The following is a 22,638-nucleotide window of genomic DNA, read 5'->3' as shown; positions in this document are numbered from 1 at the left end:
TTAATCAAATCACTTAAGATTAAGTTACTACAATCCTGAATTTGATTAGGGTGATTACTAAGCTTTCTCTCAAAATATGTCCAAGAGTTACAGACGGATGTATCTTTGACATCCAAAGGCAAGGGATGCTAAATTTACCCGAATCCATACTTGTTATATATATTTGGCTTATAATATATAAGTTTTAATTGAAACTCTTAAACTATTTTCCCCTTTAGAATGGTAATGGTCATTTTATCGTCATTGATGTGATATATTTTCAATTGTTTTGTGTTAGTTCGATTAAAGTTAAACTTTATTCAATTAAACATGTTGTTTTGGGTGGTTATTTTGTTGCTGCTGGTGGTATCTACAATATCTAAGGTAGGCTATATACTTGGGGTAAATGGGGGAACTTTAGAGGGGTCTGCCAGTGCCAAGGCAGTGTACAGATAGTCTGTTATAGGTCATTTTGTATTGCTTACAATGTGCTAAATCATAATTATAACATTGGTTGCTGGTGGTATCAACAATATCTAAGCTAGGCCAGTTGGGGGAATGGAGTCTCTAGTCGAACTTTAGAGGGGTCTGCCAGGGTCAAGGCAGTGTACAGATAGTTTGTAATAGGTCATTTGGTGATTGCTTACAATGTGCTAAATCATATAACATTGGTTGCTGGTGGTATCTACAATATCTAAGCTGGGCTAGTTGGGGAAAGAGGGTCTCTAGTCTAACTTTAGAGGGGTCTGCCAGGGCCAGGGCAGTGTTCAGATAGTCTGTAATAGGTCATTTGGTATTGCTTACAATGTGCTAAATCATATAACATTGGTTGCTGGTGGTATCTACAATATCTAAGCTGGGTTAGTTGGGGGAAGGGGGGCCTCTAGTCTAACTTTAGGGTGTCTGGCACTTGCGGTGCAGCAGACAATTAGTGTGTTGTTATCCATTTAGTATTGTATGAACACAACTTGTTCGTTTGCAATTGATTTTGAGTGGTACCTCACTCATCTATGCTAACCCCATTTTAGGCCCTCCCTCGGGGGGTCTGGCGGGCCTTTTGCAGCAGAGAAAAAGTCTGTCGTTTGTGATACTGTTATAAGGATGCCAATGGGCATCCCATGGTGGTAAAATTAGGTGGTATCTCTCTCATCTAACCTGTGCCGATTTTTTAGCACGTTTCGGGGTCCCCCCGGTCTAGACGCAGCAGGGGGTACCCGGCAGACTCCCATTTTCATTCACTTCAAGTGACCCCCAACACACTCAAATAGTCAGATATTGGTACCTAGCTCATCTAACCAAATGTCTCTGGGCTGCCGGTCTAAATCTATAGTTTCCCCTTTGTTTCATAATTTTTGGGATTTTATTTGTGTTACAGGAGCTTGTTGAAAATAAGCAATTTCTTATCAGTGGTGGGATAGTTCAAATTACACAGTAAAATCTCTATTCTTTTGTACACAAATTTTGTAAATAGAGAGGCATTTTAAAAAGCTATGAAAAATAAACGGTGTGGTGAAAAATAAACGGTGTGGTAAAAAATGTTATCAGATGACTAAATATAGGTAATATAACTTGAATTTTACATTTATGGTATTTTTATTCAAAATCAGATTTTTATTTTCATGCTACTGTATATCAAAAATTATCCATCGTATATCCACCATCTTTTTTCACCTTTTAGGGAGTCACTAGACATGTTATTACATTAGGTTAAACTACCTAACTACTGAAAAAAGGTTTTCCTGGTTTTTATGGCAGAATTTTGCCAAATTTTGTATTTGACCATATTAAGGGAAATTCATGATTTTTCGTCTTGATTTCTGTTACAAATATTTGATACAATTAACCAGATATTATATTTAAAATTCATGCCTGTACCTGTTCTTTAAGTGGTATGTTTCTCAACAGTGCACAAATGAAAGAGTTGAAATAAAAGTTTAAGAAATTCATACAAAGATCGTATTGTAATTGTATTGTTACCTGATCCACTGGTAGTTTCACATTCCTCATCATCGTTACATTCAACATTTGAGAAAAAAATATCTGTGGTTACCGTAGGTGAATTCTGCACAGGATTCTGGTAATTCAAAAGATACAAGATGAATATTTTTCCATTTAAAAACAAGAATAATGATGATGGCTTTATAATCTTGTAATGAAAGTGTGAATAGATCTGCATAAAATATCAATAAAAATGATAAAAATTGATGAAGCAAAACGATTTTACTGTTTTTCTTTGCTATTGCTAGATGAAATTTATCTAAAGCCAACTTTATCGATAGATTTGATAATTATCTTCTGCTTTTCTATTTTACAAATGGGCTTACTAAATACAGATACAGAACAAGGAGTATTATTTAAAAACATCATGGGAATCAACAAACAACAGATATAATGCCAGGATTGTAAATATTCATCTGGTTTGTTATATAAAATAAAATGAACAGCGCTATCTTCCATTCCATGAAATGGAACATAAGTGTCAATGTAGTTTTAGAATAACTAAACTAAACAACTCAGACAACTTAGTTGTAAGTTAAATTATGAAATCATGCCAGTCAAAATCTTAAAATCAACAGAAAGGAAACCCAAACTTGTTAACCAATGCGTTGTGTACAATTTTCAATGTGGTGTGGTGTGATGTAAGCTATGTCAGCTATACTTGTTGGCATCTTTATCAACGCATTAATGAACGCAATAAAGGTATCATAGGAGAACGTCTAAGTAATCATGATATCAGTTTTTTTTTGTTATGCTGGTTAAAAATGTAGATCAAAGTTACAATTACAGTATTGTCTAAGTGCAAATCTAAATTTGATTGCTTAATTAAAGAAATTCTTTGGGTTGAAACCGTCTCTAAACAAATCAAAGCAAAATTGCTTAATAACGAGAGGAGGGATATTTCAGTCTTTGTTACTACTGTAATTGTTTATGTATTTCCTGTCAACCTTTGGTGCTTTGTATTTTGTTTAGTTAATTTATTAATTTGTTCTTAAGAATGGTTCCATGTTGGTTCTGAAACATCGATTAAATTTTATTTATTTATAGTTTTTTTTTGTATATCAAAAAAAAAAGTTGAGAAATCTTGCATTTTGTGAATATCAGCAGACTTCCGAAACTTAATGTAAAGGACTGCCTTTACAATCGTATCTTACAAATCTTATGTTCGCATCTAATTGTATCATTTGCATTCATTGTTTCAGCCTAAGCTTGCAAAATACTTGAATATTAGGAAAACCATAAGTTATTCTGATTAGGATTATAACTTACATTTGTAGTTGATATCTGCTTGCCTGCTAGTGACACCGGTGTTGGTATTATAAAAGAATTTTTCAGAAACTCTGTTGGATTTTCAATTAAAGTAACATTTCCCTGGATTGAAGTTCTAGGGTGACCTAAAAGAAACAACATTTAACATTTTGTTAAACATTATATATTCAGGCCCATTACGGCTAAGCCAGGATTTTTACAGGGGTTCTTTTTTTCCACAAATAGAGAAAAAGGTAACTAACTGAAGAAACGATATTTAGGCTTACCTAGGTAAAAATTATTTGTCTGCTGGCTATAGGTAGTGCAGGATTGGTAAAAAAACTGTGACGAGCGGAGTTATGCCCATTTATTAGAACTTTCACTGCTGGTATTTTGTTTGAAAAGGGTACTTTAAGGAAAGGGTTTTTTTTTTCGAACCCTATGAATGCCCCTGGACTGCTAATGTAGGAATACTGTTAAGATATGTCAAAGAAATGTGCCTGATAAAACAAAATTCTGATATATTACCTGATTCTGCCAACTCCAATGGTTTAATTTTGTTCAATCGTGCTCCTGATAATAGTCCAACAAAAACAGTATCAACTTGTCGTCGTTTCCTGCGTCCTTCTTTGTAGACCTGACCTCCAATGTATATCTTAGCTTGATCATCAAACACAGTGGCATCAGATGCTGCAAAGTTGATGGCATGAGATTATAAAAAATACCATACACAGGAGCGGATACAGGGGAGTGTTTTCAAACCTTTACACATATTTTTACATATTTGGTTGAGACAGACATTTTCCTTATTCTAGAACTTCTATATTTTTTCGGAATGGCTGTATGACGAACTATGTATTGAGGTGAGTCTATTGTTTGTTATAATATATCGGCATTAATATTACTAAAGAGAATATTATCTATTTTCGAGTATGAATAAAATTGATTGCAGCTCATAATTTTGTTTTTAAATTTGTAATGAAAATAAATAAATTATCCATACTTAATAATCTACTACAGTAATTATTGCCATAAAATTACAAACCACCAAAAACATTTTTATTAAAAATGACTTATGACCTACCTGGTACTGTGTGACTATAGTTGTCAATTTGGTCCATGATAAGTGTTGTGTTTCCTCCTTTACGATAGAATCGAACAACATGTAATGATCCATCATTGAATTTTTTATTTACAGATGTTGGTATTACATTTTCTGATCCTGGACCTAACTTATATACTGCAACTACAATACCATCACTCTGTCAAAAAAGAAAAAAAATATGATATATAGGCCTATATACTAAGTATGACATGAAATAGACGATGCACATATATCCACTAGCATATTTTCCTCTATGCGCATACGTTTTTCACAGAGTACATCAGATTGTGGGTCTATATCTAAGTTTTTGTTAAAATGGAAATCTCGCAAATTTGAGCCAATGGTATTTTAAGAAGCTAGCAAATGACATTACCAAATTTATCTCAATATAATCAGTTTGAGTTGCGCTTTCAACCCTCATCAGCACAGCATTTTCGGAGTAGGTTGCAAACCCAAATGTTATAGCATCTTCCTCTGTCGACTCCCAATCGCTAGATGTAAACTCAAGGCTAATAAGACCACCATAGCTTCCAAACATGTATGTTGTACCAGCTGGAAATAACAATTTTATAAACTTCAAAATCAACCTAATCAATGTTAAATTAAGGGTCAATCTATGGATCTATTCAAATATAAGAATGTTGCTGTAGAAATGTGTAATAGTCCAGGACCGGGAATTTCATAATCGTTTTCATATTTTTCCTTTAAAGATGTATTGTACCCCCCCCCCCCCCCACAAAAAATGAATATTAATTAAATCAAATTAATAGTTTATTTTGAAAATGGATGCTTAACATATAGGCCTGTAATTGCCATGCATTGTCATATTATTTAACTTTTATACCTTCTTGACATCGATCTCCCTGGTAACTTGTTGCATCACATTCACAGTAAACATTTTCCCAACCTTCAATACATTTACCACCGTTCAGACAAAGATCATCAGTACATTCTACCACTCGGGCTGAAAAGAAACAATTTCGATTAGTTTAATAAAGTTTAATGCTAAGCCTCTTCACTTTACAAATAAACACTTTATTGTAATATTTCAGTAAGAAAATAATATTTACCACTACAACCCCTGACGACTGTTTCTGGAATTGGAGATAAAGAATAAGTAAACATATCCTTGAAATGGCCATTGAACTCTAGTGAGGCAAAACAACCATGGTATCCGTCCCTTGATCGAATATTTTCTGGCAATGAATTGTACTTCGCCCTCTCAACACCGCCAAAATATACGTTTTCAATTAGATTTAATCGACGTAAAGGTGAAGAATAAACCTTGCTTCTGACCGAGTTATCAACTTTAAAACGTGTCACAATATTACTTGAAATGTAAACTTCGTGCCATTTATTATCATTTAGAGGTCCTGGTGAGTTTGCTCTCAAAGTGACCGGTTGGTCTCCGAAATTATACAGATAATGAAGATATCCGTTGTACATCTCAACAGCAATGAAGTCTTTGCCATCTCCTTGGTTAAGCATCATCAAACCATTAGGTTCCATCGTACGAAAGTGAAAGAAAATGCTGAGGCTTGGGTATGTATTTGGTGACGGTAGTATCAGGTATGAATTTTTAGTCTTGAATGTAATTGGATTTCGTATTGTCCGACTGTCGATAGAAGAACTGAAAGATGCAGTACGTCGGATGACCATATCGTCGACGGGATCACCACTAGCCAAATCTATGTAATCTCTACTGTTAAACACAAACTGATCGATAAGTCCAATGAACGGAATCCTTGCATCACTCGAGTCAAGCCGTGAGTTCATTCCCAGCTCAATAAACCTAAAGTCAAGAATCTTTGTTGATACACGTAGAAGTTCTGAAGAAAAAATAGTGAAATTGTTGATCAATTCCTATGGTTATAAAAAAATAAAATACAGAGTATTAATGAAAATCACATATATTACAGTAAAGTAAACTAATAAAGGTTATATAATAAAAGTTTCAAACAAATTAAATAATAAAAAAAACATTAACATTTTTAGAAAGAAATCTGAAATGAAATTAAAACAACATAAAATCAACTAAAAATCAATGTATTTATTCTAAAATTACAGAAAAGAAAATATGAAATAAAGACACATCATTTTCATCATTAATAATATAATTATAATTTTTGTCAATGTATAAATTACATATTTCATATTAAGAATGTTTTTGAGAATTCAATTTAATGCCATAACTTCAAATGGCCAAATTAGAAATTATTATTATGAAAATAAATACTTAAAAATGCTTTCAACAATATTCAATTAAATGATGTGGCAAATATTTCACATAAAAATTAACAAAACAACAAAACTAATATATACTATAAATATTTCAAGAATAAAACATACAATATACATTTGTCACACCTTACCCTGAGATGTACTCTTTGTCATGAATTTTTTATACGAAATATTTCAAATAAAGGCTAAAATTCAAGATAACTCTACTAGTCCTCAAATTATTAGTCAATTAAACAACAATTGAAGAGAGTTATACAAAAAAACACATATTTTTTCTATGTTAAAACTTAATTAATAGAAAATTATGTGGTAGTACAAAACATAATTTTCTTTGAAAACACCAGAGAATAATAATTGGGTACAATTTTTTGCCAGTATAAAAACAGCAAAATTGCATTAACTATTTTGATGAAATCTTATTTCACAGTGTTCTAGTGTAGATGACATACACATCTTAATATACCCTGTAAGTTTGGATTCAATTCTTGCAGAAGCATCTTTCTAAATTATTATTATTGTTGTACAGTACATGTAGCATACAAAACATGGGGATCTAACCCACTGGGGATATCCCCACAACTATCTTTTTAAATTACAATGCAAAAGTTAGGACATTAGTTTACTATATATATATATTACATTGTTAGACCCTGGGCCCCTATTTCACAATTCTGGATATGCCACTGTTTCACATAAAAATATGTATACAACACATTAAATTATCATTCAAAAATTATTTTTAAAGCAATAACAATTTCATTGTGTTTTTTTAAAAGCAATAGCCGCATTTCAATGTGAACACTATTAAAAACACTATTATTTTGCACTTAATAGTAAATATATACAAATTGCATGTATGAAGTTGTTAGTAGTGAAATAAGCTGTGTAATGATACAATGTAGTGCAAATTAATTAATTATGAAGGTGTGACACAAAAGTATAAAATTGACATGAATCTTACTTCTACCATAGCTAATGTAGACATAAAACACTACAATATTATTCAACCGCAAAACTTAAACTTGTGCCCCTCTAAGATGAGATGAGATTATACCTAATGAGACCATTTACTATTCTTATTTTACATATATTAAGTAAATATATTAATTTCCAGTATATCACCGGGTGGATTAGATTTTCTCTATTCTTGTAAATTTTGATATAAAAGGTTTTATTTTTGATAACAATATAGTTTTAATAATAATTGTCCTTTACAAATAAAAGCACTCTGTTTGAATAAAGACAGGTTTCCATAAAATCGTCAAACATATCTGTAATATTCGCTGATGCATGTCAACGGTCAGCTTGCAAGAGTATGTAGCGACGTAAACCCTCTCTATTCTACACCGCATATACAACCTAATAACTGATATTCTAGTGACATCGATTTAACTTGACGTGTGATTGATCAGTGGGTATGATTCTTCGCAGCAAATAAGCAGACTTGAACCCTGTTCAACTTTTCCAATTTGTTTGAGACAATGGGGACTGTTCAACTGCATCAGTGGTGGAACTATATTCAGAGTTTTTTTCAGACAAATGTCAATGTACAATTTTATCGATAACTAGAGGATGAAGGCCTAAATTCTCACCACTTCCAAAATGCCTTTCACTAGTATTATAGCAGGTGATAAATTTGATTACTAAAGTGCCGATTACTATAGTTAGAAAATACGGTAATGATTTATATGCATTTGTTGGGATAATTATGAGAAGTGTCTAGACATAGTATTTAGCCAAACATTGACAAATATTAAACTGTTCTTCTAATGGCATTAATAATGTTTAATGTTTGTCTATAAAATACAGTGGACCGTGGATGATACAGACTTGAGGAAATACAGAAAGGGGCAATATTCCTAGAATTTATTAAAATAATAATAGTATAATAGTTCTATATAGAGCATATAAGCAATCTCTCAATGCCCATGCACATATATTCTTAATATTTGGTATAAGTTTGACACAGTATTTATTTACTCTTAGCAGTAAAGAAATAAAGTGGTGCCACTTGGTGGTCAAAGGCCTCTGTGAAAAAGTGGTTAGACTGAATCCTTACCAGCCATCTGGTCACTAAGGCCCTGCTTAGTGCAACTTTTGACACCACAAATTAAGTTTGATTACTGTTTTGGGGCATAATCCATGCCAGATCGCAAGATTTGTATTAATTGAAGCAGAACATAGGTGGAAGTAACCATTTAGTCTAAAATCTACCTAAACTTGTAGGTTACTATTAGTAATTTGATATAGACACAACAAAAACAGCAGACAATAAATGGAAAAAACAGTATACTAGTTAGGTAAAATGTTTGCATTTACGTCTAAATTAAATTACTTTCTTGGATGGGACTTGAACCAACGACAACGACATCCACATCCTGACATTCATACCACTACACCATGGCTTATGATGACAGCTACATTATGGTTAGATTTTAGGTCAAGGAAGCAACAGTTTCTGCACAAAAAGGATGATAATTTAAAAATGAAACTACTGCAAAGTGATCCCACCCGAGAACTGCTTACAAATTTATTTGTGTTCTCTAATTCAGTGTAAGGCAAATCATCTGACAAATTAACCTAGCTCCCTGACACAAATGTACTTAAAATTATCAATAGTAAAATGATTTCAAATGTCAATATACTGTTTGATTTGGTGACACAATAATAACCTATCCTAACTGAAATATATCGAACTTCATGAAACCCACTGTATTTGTCTAGGTTGTCATCAAATTTGAAAAAAAAAAGAAATTTATTACCAGTCAACTATCATATCATCAGATTTTTAAAACTCTATAAGACGTCTGTCTTAATACATCAAGCACTCAGCTAAACACAGGTCTTGATTTATTGTACAGCATGTCTGTATGCACACAACATGCTTGCCTTCTAAATCCAATGTTTAGAGACTTTAATCGTTTTTAAAGACTTAGACTTACAAATGGCTCCACAGAACATGAATAATGAGATAAATTAGTTATTAATATGGCTAACATCACTCAAAGATTTAAATTCTCATATTTTATAAAGACAAATTTGCATTTTAAAGTTTAAAAAACCTAAGAAGTATTACTTTCAATGTAAAGGATTAATGATTTTGAAATCACTGTTAATAAATACAGTCCTAAATAGAATTATTTTAATATATAATTTTGATTTTTTTTTCCCATTATTGTTTCTGGTATTCATCAGCTTTCTTCCTTGAAACTAATTATACTGTAGGGGTAAATGTTCTCATTTGTCCAGTAGGATTCCAGTTCACTTAAGTTAAATGGTTGTACAGTCTTTTATGGGGATTTGTGGATTTATGAGCGGAAACGTTAATGCCATCAGGTCTTTTTTCTGTTGAGAGTCATTTAACTAAAAATGTTATATAAGAAATTCTTAAATTGTTCGGACAAGTTACAAAATCATGGTTTGCGTATATACAACAAAAGTAGACAACCTGTTATTATATACAAGGATTAATTTAGTTAGAGTTAAATTCTGACTTATTGTTTGTTAAATATTGTCTTCCTTCTCCGGGAACAACCTCACCAGGTTTTCCTTCCTGGTGAAATCTCCCCGAGCAGTGGCGTAACACAGGGCCTGAGGCCCCTGGTTTAAGGACGATGAGTTGCCCTCTAACGCTGGAGGCTTGAGGCATTTTTAGCCTTTTGATGATTGCTGTAATTAAGCCAAATAAATGTAATTATGCTAAAAAAAAACTACAGTACAGCGTTTGTTCTTTTTAGCATAGAGCAAAGAAATAGGAGGTAGAAGTCACTATTTTATGCTACACACCAGGGCCAGTGTAATTAGCCCCGAAAATGATATGGTGCAGTGGTTGAAAAAAGGGAACAATCCTCTATTCTGGACACACTGTTTTCAATGCCTGTTCAAAAATGGTCAGGTTGAAATCTTACCACCTAGTGGCTAAGGCCTAGATGAACATTATATAACACCTATATAAATTCCTGTCATTTGATTGGACGAATGTGGGTCACATGGCGTGCAATAGTACGCACTATTCAATGATCGTTAAATAGTACTTTTTGAAACATTTTTGTGTACGAAAAAAAAACGCCTAGATGTTATATAAAACAAATAATGAATGTTTTGTATTCGTGTAATGGTACAAATAATGGCACTTGGTGAATGATGAAAGGTTATATCAACTCGGCTTTGCCTCGTTGATATAACCTTTCATCATTCACCTCGTGCCATTATTTGTACCATTGCACTCATAAACATTCATTATTTGTATACCATTTAATCAAGGTTGGAACTTTTTTATGCTCTTGCTGCTTTGAGCTAACTTGCAGTTTCAGTAGAACTTGGTACCTTACTTTTGGTTTATAATTATATTTACTTGGTCAAAGAGAACCAACACTATCTATTACCAACTGATACAACCAGTAAAAGTTAAACATCATAACATGAACATAACACTAGTAGGTTAATAATGGTGTGCCCAAACACTTTACCATTCCCTTCACAATAAAAGCGAGTACTACTTTTAGGTTCTGTAATGGAATTACAATGTTTTAACATAGAATGCTGACAAATGTTGTATCTTAGTGGAAAACAGTGCATTTTAGAACTTCCATCGTGAAGTAACAAATAAATAATTATAACCATTGCCCTGTGTCTGGACACTTGTTTTTGTCTGTGGCTTATAATATGACCTTGTTGTCAGCATTGTACGGTAACACGCCATGTGTGAACATAGCCTTAATAACAAAATGTTTTATAAATTAATTAATTTAACAATAAATTAACATTCCATTAATTGTTGCCAACAACATAATTGTTAATAATATTTGACAAGTGTTGATATCTGGGTTAATACATGTTTGTTAGTGTGCAAATAGTCATTTTCTGTGCTCGGCTAAAATTAGAATGAAAAGGGCGAGTGAGATAAAGTGAAATATTACGAACGAGTGATACATCATTAATATCATATAGTGATGAACAGAGCAGAAGCTGGCACAACTGCTTACGTTTTTTAGTACATCAATCTAATCTGAAAATTAACGGTATGAAAATAAACATGTTTTGTTTCTATAAAGCTGCAATTTCACAGGATTCAATTATAGGAATGTTTTACTGTGATAATGGTAAACATTCCAACAGTTATAATAACACTGCTTTTCAAACTGAATTTGCTTCTCTTATTGAGAGTATGTATGTACCAGTAAATTGTGAAAATGATCTGCAAGTTAGAGATCGTATCCCATGAAACAAAACATATTTAATATTCAAATTGGTTGACATGTTTATTTAACACAAATAAAGTTTCTGACACAAGTTATGTTATTGAAATCAAAAAGATGTTTGTAATTAAACAAATCAACTATTTTTCCTGAATTTCAGTAATATAATTTTGTAATATTTCGTAAGTTTTTATATGTATTTTAATACCTGAAAAGATTTTTTTCAATTACTATTTCAATAACTATTTTTTTATGAATTCAAGGGAACTGTTTAATTTAGTATGATAAAACCTGAATACTTTTATTGTATTAGGATTTTATATGTATTTTAATATCTTATTAACTTGCAAGGAAGACAAGTTTCACATTTATGATGAATTAACCCAAGTAAGTCTGTTTGTGAGCTTTTGCATAACACAGCAGCTTCATTAAAAGATCTGTTTAGGTTCTATTTCTATTTTAAGTGGTAAATTATTGTTTAACTTTTGTTACTGTAAACAAATTTGCTCTTGAGTGATTGAAGGTGAAAGAACAAAAATGGAAAAAGTTTTAGAAATTGATCAAGAAAATGGTGTACTAACAAAGTACAGTATGATAGAAATTAGGTAAAAGTATTATTCATTACTATTTCAATAAGTTTTTTTTGTTTCAAATGAATAAATCAATATTAAATGAAAGAAATGATTTATAATATAATTAGGAGCTCTGCTAACTTTTCTGGCTGTTTTACTTATCGTTTTGATTTAGCTTTTGCTTTTTTTTGTATCTTCATTGAGATCCAGCCACTGATACCCACAGCATTGTCATTTTTTCAGTAACTTGACTTTGGATTAATATAATTAGGATATAAATTTATTGGGTATTATAATCATCACCATTTGTAGTATAGTACTTGCGTATTATGCATGTGCCAAGATTCATAAAATGCGTTATCGTAATAAATCTATAGTGATACCTCATGTCAAATTATTATAAATTATTAGATTTTCTTGCTACAGGCTATGTATACATTTTGCAGTCTCAGTTAACTGATTATTTATTAGCTGAAAATGTTACAGAAACCTGTAAAAGAAAATGTATTGACTTGTCTATAAATTTACAAGAATTTTAAAATTAATATTACAGTAAGTTAAATATTTGACAACTTTGACAATATTTTAAACCAAAAAACAATGGAATTTTAACATTTATTTATAGTTTACTTACTGTAATTTTATTAACATTTTTTTTTATTATTTACAGTAAATAAGTGTGAGATAAAATATATTGCATTTCAATGTCAATTATTTTGGACTTTTCATCATAATGCATGTACATTGGACTGTATGTAAATGGCCAATTCTAAAGTATGGTAGTAATCCTATTGACCAATCAGATCTGATGATCCAGATAAAAATTTCTGCAAAGAAATGCTGTCCCACCAGAGTAGTACTGGAAGAGTTGCTTAACTATAATTACTATCTTGTTGTAAATGTGAAACAAGGTATAGGATAATCTTCCTGATATAATAAAAACCAATATTAAATGAATTTTGTTTACAAAATTAAAATAAAAACCAAATAAATACCATTTTTAATTTATTTTTTCTTTTGTGAATTTTACAATGAAAATTTAATTTTTTATCTTTTATTTTCTAATATTTTGTATAGCTGTGATTAATTTTTTTTGTTTCTATATCTGTAATTCAATTCGAACAATTGCCATTGCTCTAAATGTCTACCAGAAGTATATATCTTTAAAGTATTGAACAATTTTAAATAATCACCTTTTTTGGGTAAAAAAACACTTTGTTTTCAGTAACATAACTTGTTGAGTTGTAACAGAAAGTGTTTTAATTACAAATGAAAATGACAAACAAATTTTGTTAGAATGTCTTGAGGTTAGATATACAAAACTGTGAATAAAATATTAGGAAATTAAAGCATTTATACATACAACTAACTAAAATGTAAAAAAAAAAAATTCATGCAGTTTGTTCCATCCCAGAAAATCAAACAAAAATAGATGCAAATAAAAATAAACAGAAAAAAATGAGTCCACCCTAACGAAATGAGAAAACTAATAACACTACCGAAGAAAATAATATTTTGATAAGCAATACATGTATGTAAAAAAAAAAATGACATGATGACATTTTTCACTTTCATATTGCCACATGGCACACCTGTCTAGGTTGATTGAAACAGTTGCTAAGCAACAGTTTCGATGCAACACATAATTGATTAGAAATGCTGTGTGAAAGTTAATATATCTATAAGGTAGGAAATTACAGAAGAATAAGTTCAATGAACATAAGAGAATCGCGCTGTAAAACAGATGTATTCCTACTGAGCCATGTTTCTTTATGATCATGTGACATGAGCCCCTGTGCCATGCTCTTGTAGGCCTAAATGATTTTCGGCCACTCACTATATGACAAAACCAATTGATTGGTCTGTTTAATGGCATTCTGCTATACTTAAAAATTAATGCACTTATGGTCTTTGAATTTGATTCATTCATGGACCGAAACACCCAAAAGAAGAGCACTTTTTAGAGAATTGTTCAGGCATCAACACCACAGAACCTAATCATATATCTTAATATTTTTGGTAATTTTTTTTAGAGCAGGCCTAAAGAAAATAAATGTTAAATTTCACAGCTTTATAATATGAAAGACCATTAAAACTGTTCACACATTTCTTATTTTCAAGGCTACTTCTCAAGAAGCATAACAAATCTGTTTCAGCTAAATTCTCTTGTGTACAGCAGCCATTTATACAACAAAAATTTATATTCGACGAGGGAGGCAAAGAAAAAAAAGAATTTGTTGGTGTTTTTTTTCGTCCACAGTTGATGATCAGTGGTTTGCTACTCACCTCCACTTGTAAGATTCATGGCTGGTGAAAAATTAGTAGAATGAAAATTAGGGAGAGTTATATTCTGTCAAGATTATTCCAATGCTGGGGAAGCCCTTCCATATACAAGGCCTCAATTAGAAAGAATATTACAAAAGTAATACAGGTTTCCTCCAATTACAATGCATTTCAGTTCCTTTTTGTTTTGTTGTTTTTTTGTGGTAAATATCATTTTAAATATGTTGTAACTTGTACTATTCAATCAAATCAGAAATCAAAATGAACAGTAAGATTAGATTGGAGAAAGACCTATATTTGTAATATACTGTAAATTATTTATTATTTATAATACAGAATATAAAAATATCTTAAAATATACCTTAATTTGAAGTTAACACCTATTACTTATTAAATTTAAAAATTAAATAAAACATGTGAGAAAAAATGTTCGATTACCATCTGTATTAAAAGTAAAATAGACACTTTTGGTTTATATACAGTATAATCACATTTTCTATTCTAGTCATTCAACTTATTCTTTTAATTACAGCATTATAATATATTATAATCCAATATTATTTACAACATCAAAAAAAGTTATAAAAAAAAACATGATCAAGAAATCTAAAATAATATCTACAGTTAGTTTATGATAGAGAAAACATTTGAATGGTATGAAATTGGCTACAAGAAAAGCATGGATTTATTAACAGCGCCCTCTAAAGTTAGAATAGACAGTTCTATTTCTACACAATGATACAGTGAATAGCGCAACAGAGAGAATGAGATGAGTTTTGCTAATGGTAGATGAAAGTATGAGGCAAGTAACCCGACAAGGCCAGTTGCCCGACAAGGCTAGATGCCAAGTCAAGTGTGAATGCTTGATTGCTCAATATTAGAATAATTTTGTAATCATTTGTAAACTATTCCCTTGGATATTTTTTTTGTTTTATGTAAATTAAGCCATTGAAATTTGTCCTGATTATAGTGCATGTACACAACAACATTGCTTATAAGGATATTATTATGAACATTTTAGGAAATACACCCAACAGTTGCTGAAAACCAATCACACTTAAGTGAGGTATTTTTCCTTAACTAGTAAGTAATTCACTTAAGTCAATATATATTTAAGTATTACACTTCATGTAGGTGAAAATTTAAATGAATATAGTAAGTGTTTCCTTAATGCATGGTTCCTACTAGAGACGCAACACAAGGACGTAGACACAAAGTAATTTGACCAATCACAAGCAATTAATTATCCACACTGTCACTCGTCATTGGTCAACTAGCCTCATATGTTCGTGCATTGCATCTCTAGTAAAAACCAAGTATTAGCCTGAGGTATAAATGATGAATATACAACAATTGGTATTAAGACAAATCCTAGGAATATATTAAGATTAAGAAGTTTAGCCACACCATATTGAGCATTTAAGGATTCACACTTATTTTGCATGGTAATATAACAACATTCAAACAGTTAAATTACACCAATAGAAAACAAAGAAACTAATAAAAAAATAGTTTCTATTGTTTTCCTTATTACACTTTGTGATTTTGTGAGAGTTCAAATTAAAAGTTATAATATTTTGTGCCATTCATTATAATTATATTTTTGTGTAGTAAACAATATATTATACATTTAGACAATATATACATATAAACAAGTATTTTTCATTGAAGTTGCCCAGACAAGAAACAAAACCCATAAGAGAGCATAAGTTGTCAGAAATCAGAATGAAGAGAAGTAAATAATTTCTTCTTTATTTAGTAGAAAAATTCAATTCCAAGTGTGAAAAAAAAATGTTCTGCATATAAACCCTTTTTTACATTTTGTTTTTGTTCGTGAAATTGTAATACCTCATCAAAAATGAGTATTTACAGTATTAGTTATTTTTAGAGCTTTCAGATTTTATATTTAGGAATATAAAACTATAAATTTGCTTATAAATATTGAATAATAATTAATATAATGCCTATTTATCATTTTAGAGCTAATAAAAATACATTTTCAAATGTATTTTTAAATTTATAGACCATTTTAGTAGGTATCCAAAAAAAAAATCTCAAATACATTTTATATTACAATTGAGTTGCATTATAATAATTTTTTCTTTTTTTTAAAGAATTTCTTAGATCATAAATGTATATAAAGTGTTATGAATTAAAACAAACTGTATCAAGTTTTTAATTTTAGCATTTTGAAAATGCCAAATATATATATCAAATTTCCAAAAAAAAAACATCTTCTGAGAAATAAAGTACAGTAGATAGAAAGTAGTACCCTCAAAGATAACCAAAGCCCCGCCAACCAGTCACCTTCGTTCCACTCATGGATTGGCAGGATTACATGGACCCTGCTACCACAACCCTCTTATCAAGCTATTTAAGAACGAAAGGTCTGAGAAGAATTTAGGGTTAAATTGGGAGAGGGAGCGAGTTTCCAATAGACATTTTGCATGTGAAAGTCTATAGCATATCGATTAAATGTTCACAAAACTTTATCCATGATTTCCTTTATGATTTATTAATATTTAAATGGGGCAATATTTAATTTATCTATTTGTCATAAATATTTCTTGTCAATTTTAAATTTGGATCTTCAAATGTATAATCCTAAAAAGATTATATACACAATAAAAGCTGTGTGAACATTATATTTACATTGTTAAATCTGTTACACATTACATACCTGCATCGCTAGATCTGTTTAGGTCTGTGTAGAAATGTGAAAAGCATAGTGTGTTAACAATACAGACTCTGTGCAACTTACTAACACTCGGATTAGGTAAAAGAAGTTTCAGGTTTTAAAAAAAAGAAGCAGACAGACTACAGAAATGTTAGTAATCCATGGAAATCGTAAGAAATGTTACAATGTTGATAGTCATTTGTATAATGATTGAATGTACACTGATTTAATGTTTTTCAAGTTGACATAATGTCTGTTTGACAAAGAACATAGATTATTGAGATCAGTTGAACATCTATCTAAAAGAAAAGCAATCACCAGTATAAAAGCTATTATACAATGATACTAAATTAGGGAAAATGACTGGGGAAATGTAAAAAGCGAGTGTTACAAAAGCGGTAAAGCAAGGTTTGTTTGTGTCAAGTAATCCAGATATAGCAGTATTGCTTTTGACACAATGTTCACTAAAAGCTAGGTAAGTTAAAAGTTCAGATAAAGTGCAGATTTCTAGAATCGGAAAAATATGTTGTTGACAGGCAAATAGTAAATGGTGATAACTATTTTACAGATTGGTGCTCGAAAAAAAAACCAAACAAATATCTTTTGAATTTAAAAGGAGTTTCTAATCCATTAATTTCAAATTATAGAATAATTTAATTTTTCAAATCCCACATTTAACCACTGTCCAAATAGTAGTTTTAATTAATCTGTAAAAAAGTTTTAAGCCCATAACTATTTTGCCCTTCAATAGAAATCTAAAAAGAAAACCAAGAGATTAAACACATATCAAGTTAATGTTTTGTGCCAAATAACTATTATTGTTTTGTTAGGGAACAAAAACAAGTTAATTAAATAAAAATAATGTTCATAATAACCTTTTGTAAAAAATAAAATGGCGCTTAAAAAAATTACCTTTGACCTGCTCAGCTCCTCCATCCAAGATAACAGTTAACTCCTCTTGCTTGCGTTGGAGTTTGACAGTATGCCATTCACCATCTGCAAGATCTTCTCCAATAGGGAATGTATCAACTCCAGTTCCAAAGTTGATGCTGAACAAAATTCTGCTTTTGTCAAGTTCAAGTTTCAGTACATCAACAGCATTGTTAGAGTACATTGTGAGAAGGGCACTCGAAGGTCGATACGTTTGAAATCGTATCGTGATATCTTCCGATTTAGTTTGCCGCTCTTTGCGATGATCCACCAGAAAAGTCTGGTTGCCATTGAAGGACAAGACTGTTGCATCTGTTAGAAAAAAAAGAATTATAATTAATAATGAATAATAATATAGTACTTTGTAGAATCATACAGTACTTTGTATAGTCATACAATATATTGTAGAGTCATACAGTACATTGTAGACTTGTACAGTATAAAGCAACAACATTTTATCATCATTGAGTCATACAGTACATTGTAGACTTGTACAGTATAATGCAACATCATTGTAGCATCATTGAGTCATACAGTACATTGTAGACTTGTACAGTATAAAGCAACAACATTTTATCATCATTGAGTCATACAGTACATTGTAGACTTGTACAGTATAATGCAACATCATTGTAGCATCATTGAGTCATACAGTACATTGTAGACTTGTACAGTATAATGCAACATCATTGTAGCATCATTGAGTCATACAGTACATTGTAGACTTGTACAGTATAATGCAACATCATTGTAGCATCATTGAGTCATACAGTACAATTTGTAGACTTGTACAGTATAATGCAACATCATTGTAGCATCATTGAGTCATACAGTACATTGTAGACTTGTACAGTATAATGCAACATCATTGTAGCATCATTGAGTCATACAGTACATTGTAGACTTGTACAGTATAATGCAACACATCATTGTAATACCATTGAGTCATACAGTACATTGTCGAATCATACAGTACATTTTTTAGTGATTATTTTTTAGCAGCAAGATAATAACAATATCCTAAGTAAATTAATGATATTACATTATTTATTATTACTACAATGGATTATTATCTTATTATCCACGTAACAACCTTTTACATTTTGCAATTGTATATCTACAATTCCACATACACTTATTATTGGATACAAAAACTGTCAGTAACACTTAAATATATTACTTTTATAACATGGCACAATTTAACCAGTCTTTTATTTCAAACATCAAACATGACAGCAACTTGAACTAGAAAAATGCGTTGCATGACAAAAGTTATTTTCTATAATATACGTTGATTTGATACTCATCAAACCATCAGTTTTAATCATGTTCAGTATGTTACATTATAAATGAATGCAAACCATCTAACGATTTATAGTCATGTATATATATTTTTTTTCAGTGGTTACCTATAAACTGTAAATGTACCATAATTTCTCACAATTGATGACGATGATGACTAAAATGTCTTTAAGTTCCCTTGGGTACAAAGTATCATTGAACAAGTAATAATAATACTACATCTTAATAGTTGCATAAAATGACGTTTAGCCACGAAACAAAGAATAATTTAAGATATGTAAAAATAAATTCTTATCCTGTGGTCAACTGGAGCTTTTGCAGTGAAAAAAATATACTGTATTTATATATACTTCACAAAAAGATAACTGAATATAAAAATCTTACAGAAATACCTACAGTATATCAAACCTTAGAATAATGAAAAGTAATTGTTATAACAAAATATTAAACTATTCTGATATTTTAATACCAAAATGTTACAAAAATCCTTATTTTATCCTATATAATATTGTAGCACTCCAGCTGTAGCTTGGTTTCTATCAAGATTTACAAACATTATCATCTATTTCAAGATGAATTCAACAAACCCTCCTTAAATCACATTTCATTGCAACTATTTCAGTTTAAAACTTTTAAACTACCGATAATAACATATTTTTATCTCACAATGTATTCTTCCTGTTTGTATACACATATTCGTGAACCTTGTGAAATCTTGAAAGAATGTATTGTCATTGTGTAATTGTGTAAATGAAACCGGTATTGTTAGCCTAAATTAATCAATTAAATATCAGTGAAAGCCTTTCGCTGGTTTGTTATTTTTTATTAAAATTGCCTTCACTCTATGCAAAACTTGGTTACAAATTGTTACTTTTTGCAGATGTGAAAAAGGTATAAGTTTGTTTTAAAGTATGTCCTATATAATTACCTTAACACGCCTCTTAAACGTAGACATCCAATACTAATTAGTTTTGTCAAAATTGAAACATAATATTAAATACACAACTGTTCATGCCTTCTTTTAAACCCGTTCTTAATGAGGAAACTTAATATAACTGTATGATGTATTAAAAAATGCCCGATCACATTACTACTGCAATTAAAATCAAATTAGAATTTATATCTTAAATAAAATGTAATCGAGAAACAAATTAACTTAAATATTTTTATTTCATCAAGCGATTAAATTTAGATTTGTAAATTTAATTTGGTTGTAAAATAAGAAAGGTTACACATTAATACTGAAACTGAATAGAAAAATAACATAGCATGGCCATCGACCGCATTTTGCAAGGGGGAAGGAGTAAAAAGTACAAAAAGCAATTGTGTTGGGCCGAACATCTTACGGTGAAAAGGGATGAATTCCTCACCATTTATTTGGTATTTTCTTATTTTCTACTAATCGAGAAGGCCCACTTGCAGTGCATAGCCATGAGAAATAAGGTATATTAAATAATAAATTGGGACGATCTCTGTGCAGGCCACATGGTTGTCAAGGGTCTCTGTGAAAAGTTCGGACACTTACCAAAATGGTGGCTATGGCCTTGGCTTGGAGAAACGTTGAAAACTATAAAAAACATTAATTCTGAACTTTCTATATCCTTTTTACATACATTTTTTCTTTCTTGTGTTGCTTTTCATTGTAAAAAATTTAAAAAAACCTAAAATAAGAAAAAAGGTAACTTTTAACTTGTTTTTAGGCATTAAGAATTCAAGAATACACATATGTGTAGACTTTTCTAAAATATTCTTTTGAATATTAAGTGAATCGGTACATTCTATCTATTCTATACGTTTATTATCTCATGAAATGCGTACATCAGTCAATATAGGATTACTTCTATTGTACAGTGACATGGCTGTTGTTGCCGCCGATAAGTTCTGTGACGATCATTACAAAAGATTTAGAAATATCATACCTAATTTTCACTGCTAAAATCTTACTTTCTACTGCCAATGTTCTTTATGCATACATTTCCATGATATTGCATTACACTACTTTACATTTTAACACACTCTGATGTTGTAACAAAATTCTATATTACATATAGATAGTTGTGCAATTTCATAAATCCCAAAACGTCTTTAACAAGTATGAATTACTCAACAGAATTCTACTTTATCTACGAATGCTTGAAGTTGTAAAACATTTTATGACAATTCACTTTCATATGTAATATATTATTTAACTACTAAGTTTAAGTTGTTCGTTGCCAAATGGATTTCTGCATAGTTTGACGCTTTCTAATTGAAGACTTTAATTTAATTGAATACAAGATGCAGCTGTCTCTTGTAAAATAAAAATAAAAAATTGATTAATAAAAAACGAGATTCTATCTATTGGTAACTATAGAATGGACCAGAGACCAAACAAATTTCAGTTTAAAAAATATAAATATGTTTTGAACTATTGATTAATAATTTAATATTTTACTTTATTGAGTCAATAATGTGAGACAGGAAATCTTTAATATTTTATGATAATAGGGAAGAAAGTCTAGAGTTTTCAAGTGTAAAATAAATTGATGAATTTTCAGTTATTTTCCCAAATTGTAGGGATGTGAGAGAAAAAATGGTATAGATAATTTTGAAGACAATAATTTGTACAAAACAATTACATCAGGAACACTTACTGATTCACACATTGTGCAGAGAAGGGTACCCTGCAGTCTAATGTGATCGCTAATGATATCTACGTATCACAATACCCAACTAAGCATACATGGATTGTCAGTATACATTTCCAAAATCAGGAAAACTTGCATAGTTTGCAACTTTTCTTTGTTTTAATCCACTTGATTTAGCTCTACTCACGATACTGTTGACTCCTTGCTTTCTAAAATCCACCCTCCTTTTTGTATACATCCAACCGCAAGTTTACTCGCTAACTAAAGTATGGATAAACTAATATTAAACAAAAACTTGTCTTAAACATGTAGTGAAGAAATCGTTAAGCTCTGGCACTTGGGTAGAGTTAAAATCTGGATCTTGGGACTGGACGCATTTTAACCACCAAGTTACACCACAAATCTGTAACCTTTTGGTATCACCACTAGTTTGCTCTGTACCTAGCTCTTAAGTTGCTAACCACTAATGGTAGAATGG

At 30.7% G+C, this 22,638-nt stretch overlaps 1 protein-coding gene across 1 annotated transcript in view; it reads right to left on the bottom strand.

The window, feature by feature from the left end:
* Positions 1–22,638, bottom strand: part of LOC140061237 (neurexin-1a-like) — a 73,106-nt gene that overhangs the window by 9,857 nt on the left and 40,611 nt on the right. Inside the window, exons 9-17 of the mRNA XM_072107747.1 lie at positions 18,214–18,543; positions 17,305–17,328; positions 5,401–6,159; positions 5,175–5,294; positions 4,704–4,882; positions 4,310–4,487; positions 3,754–3,915; positions 3,247–3,371; positions 1,957–2,053 (exon numbers count right to left, since the gene is read on the bottom strand). Of these exons, the coding sequence (XP_071963848.1) occupies positions 1,957–2,053; positions 3,247–3,371; positions 3,754–3,915; positions 4,310–4,487; positions 4,704–4,882; positions 5,175–5,294; positions 5,401–6,159; positions 17,305–17,328; positions 18,214–18,543 (1,974 nt within the window). The remainder of the gene's footprint in view (positions 1–1,956; positions 2,054–3,246; positions 3,372–3,753; positions 3,916–4,309; positions 4,488–4,703; positions 4,883–5,174; positions 5,295–5,400; positions 6,160–17,304; positions 17,329–18,213; positions 18,544–22,638) is intronic.

This window comes from Antedon mediterranea, chromosome 10, assembly GCF_964355755.1.
Source record: "Antedon mediterranea chromosome 10, ecAntMedi1.1, whole genome shotgun sequence".
NCBI classification, from domain to species: domain Eukaryota; kingdom Metazoa; phylum Echinodermata; class Crinoidea; order Comatulida; family Antedonidae; genus Antedon; species Antedon mediterranea.
The sequence above is the reverse complement of the archived record's forward strand: the minus strand, read 5'-3'. Positions and strand labels throughout refer to the sequence as shown.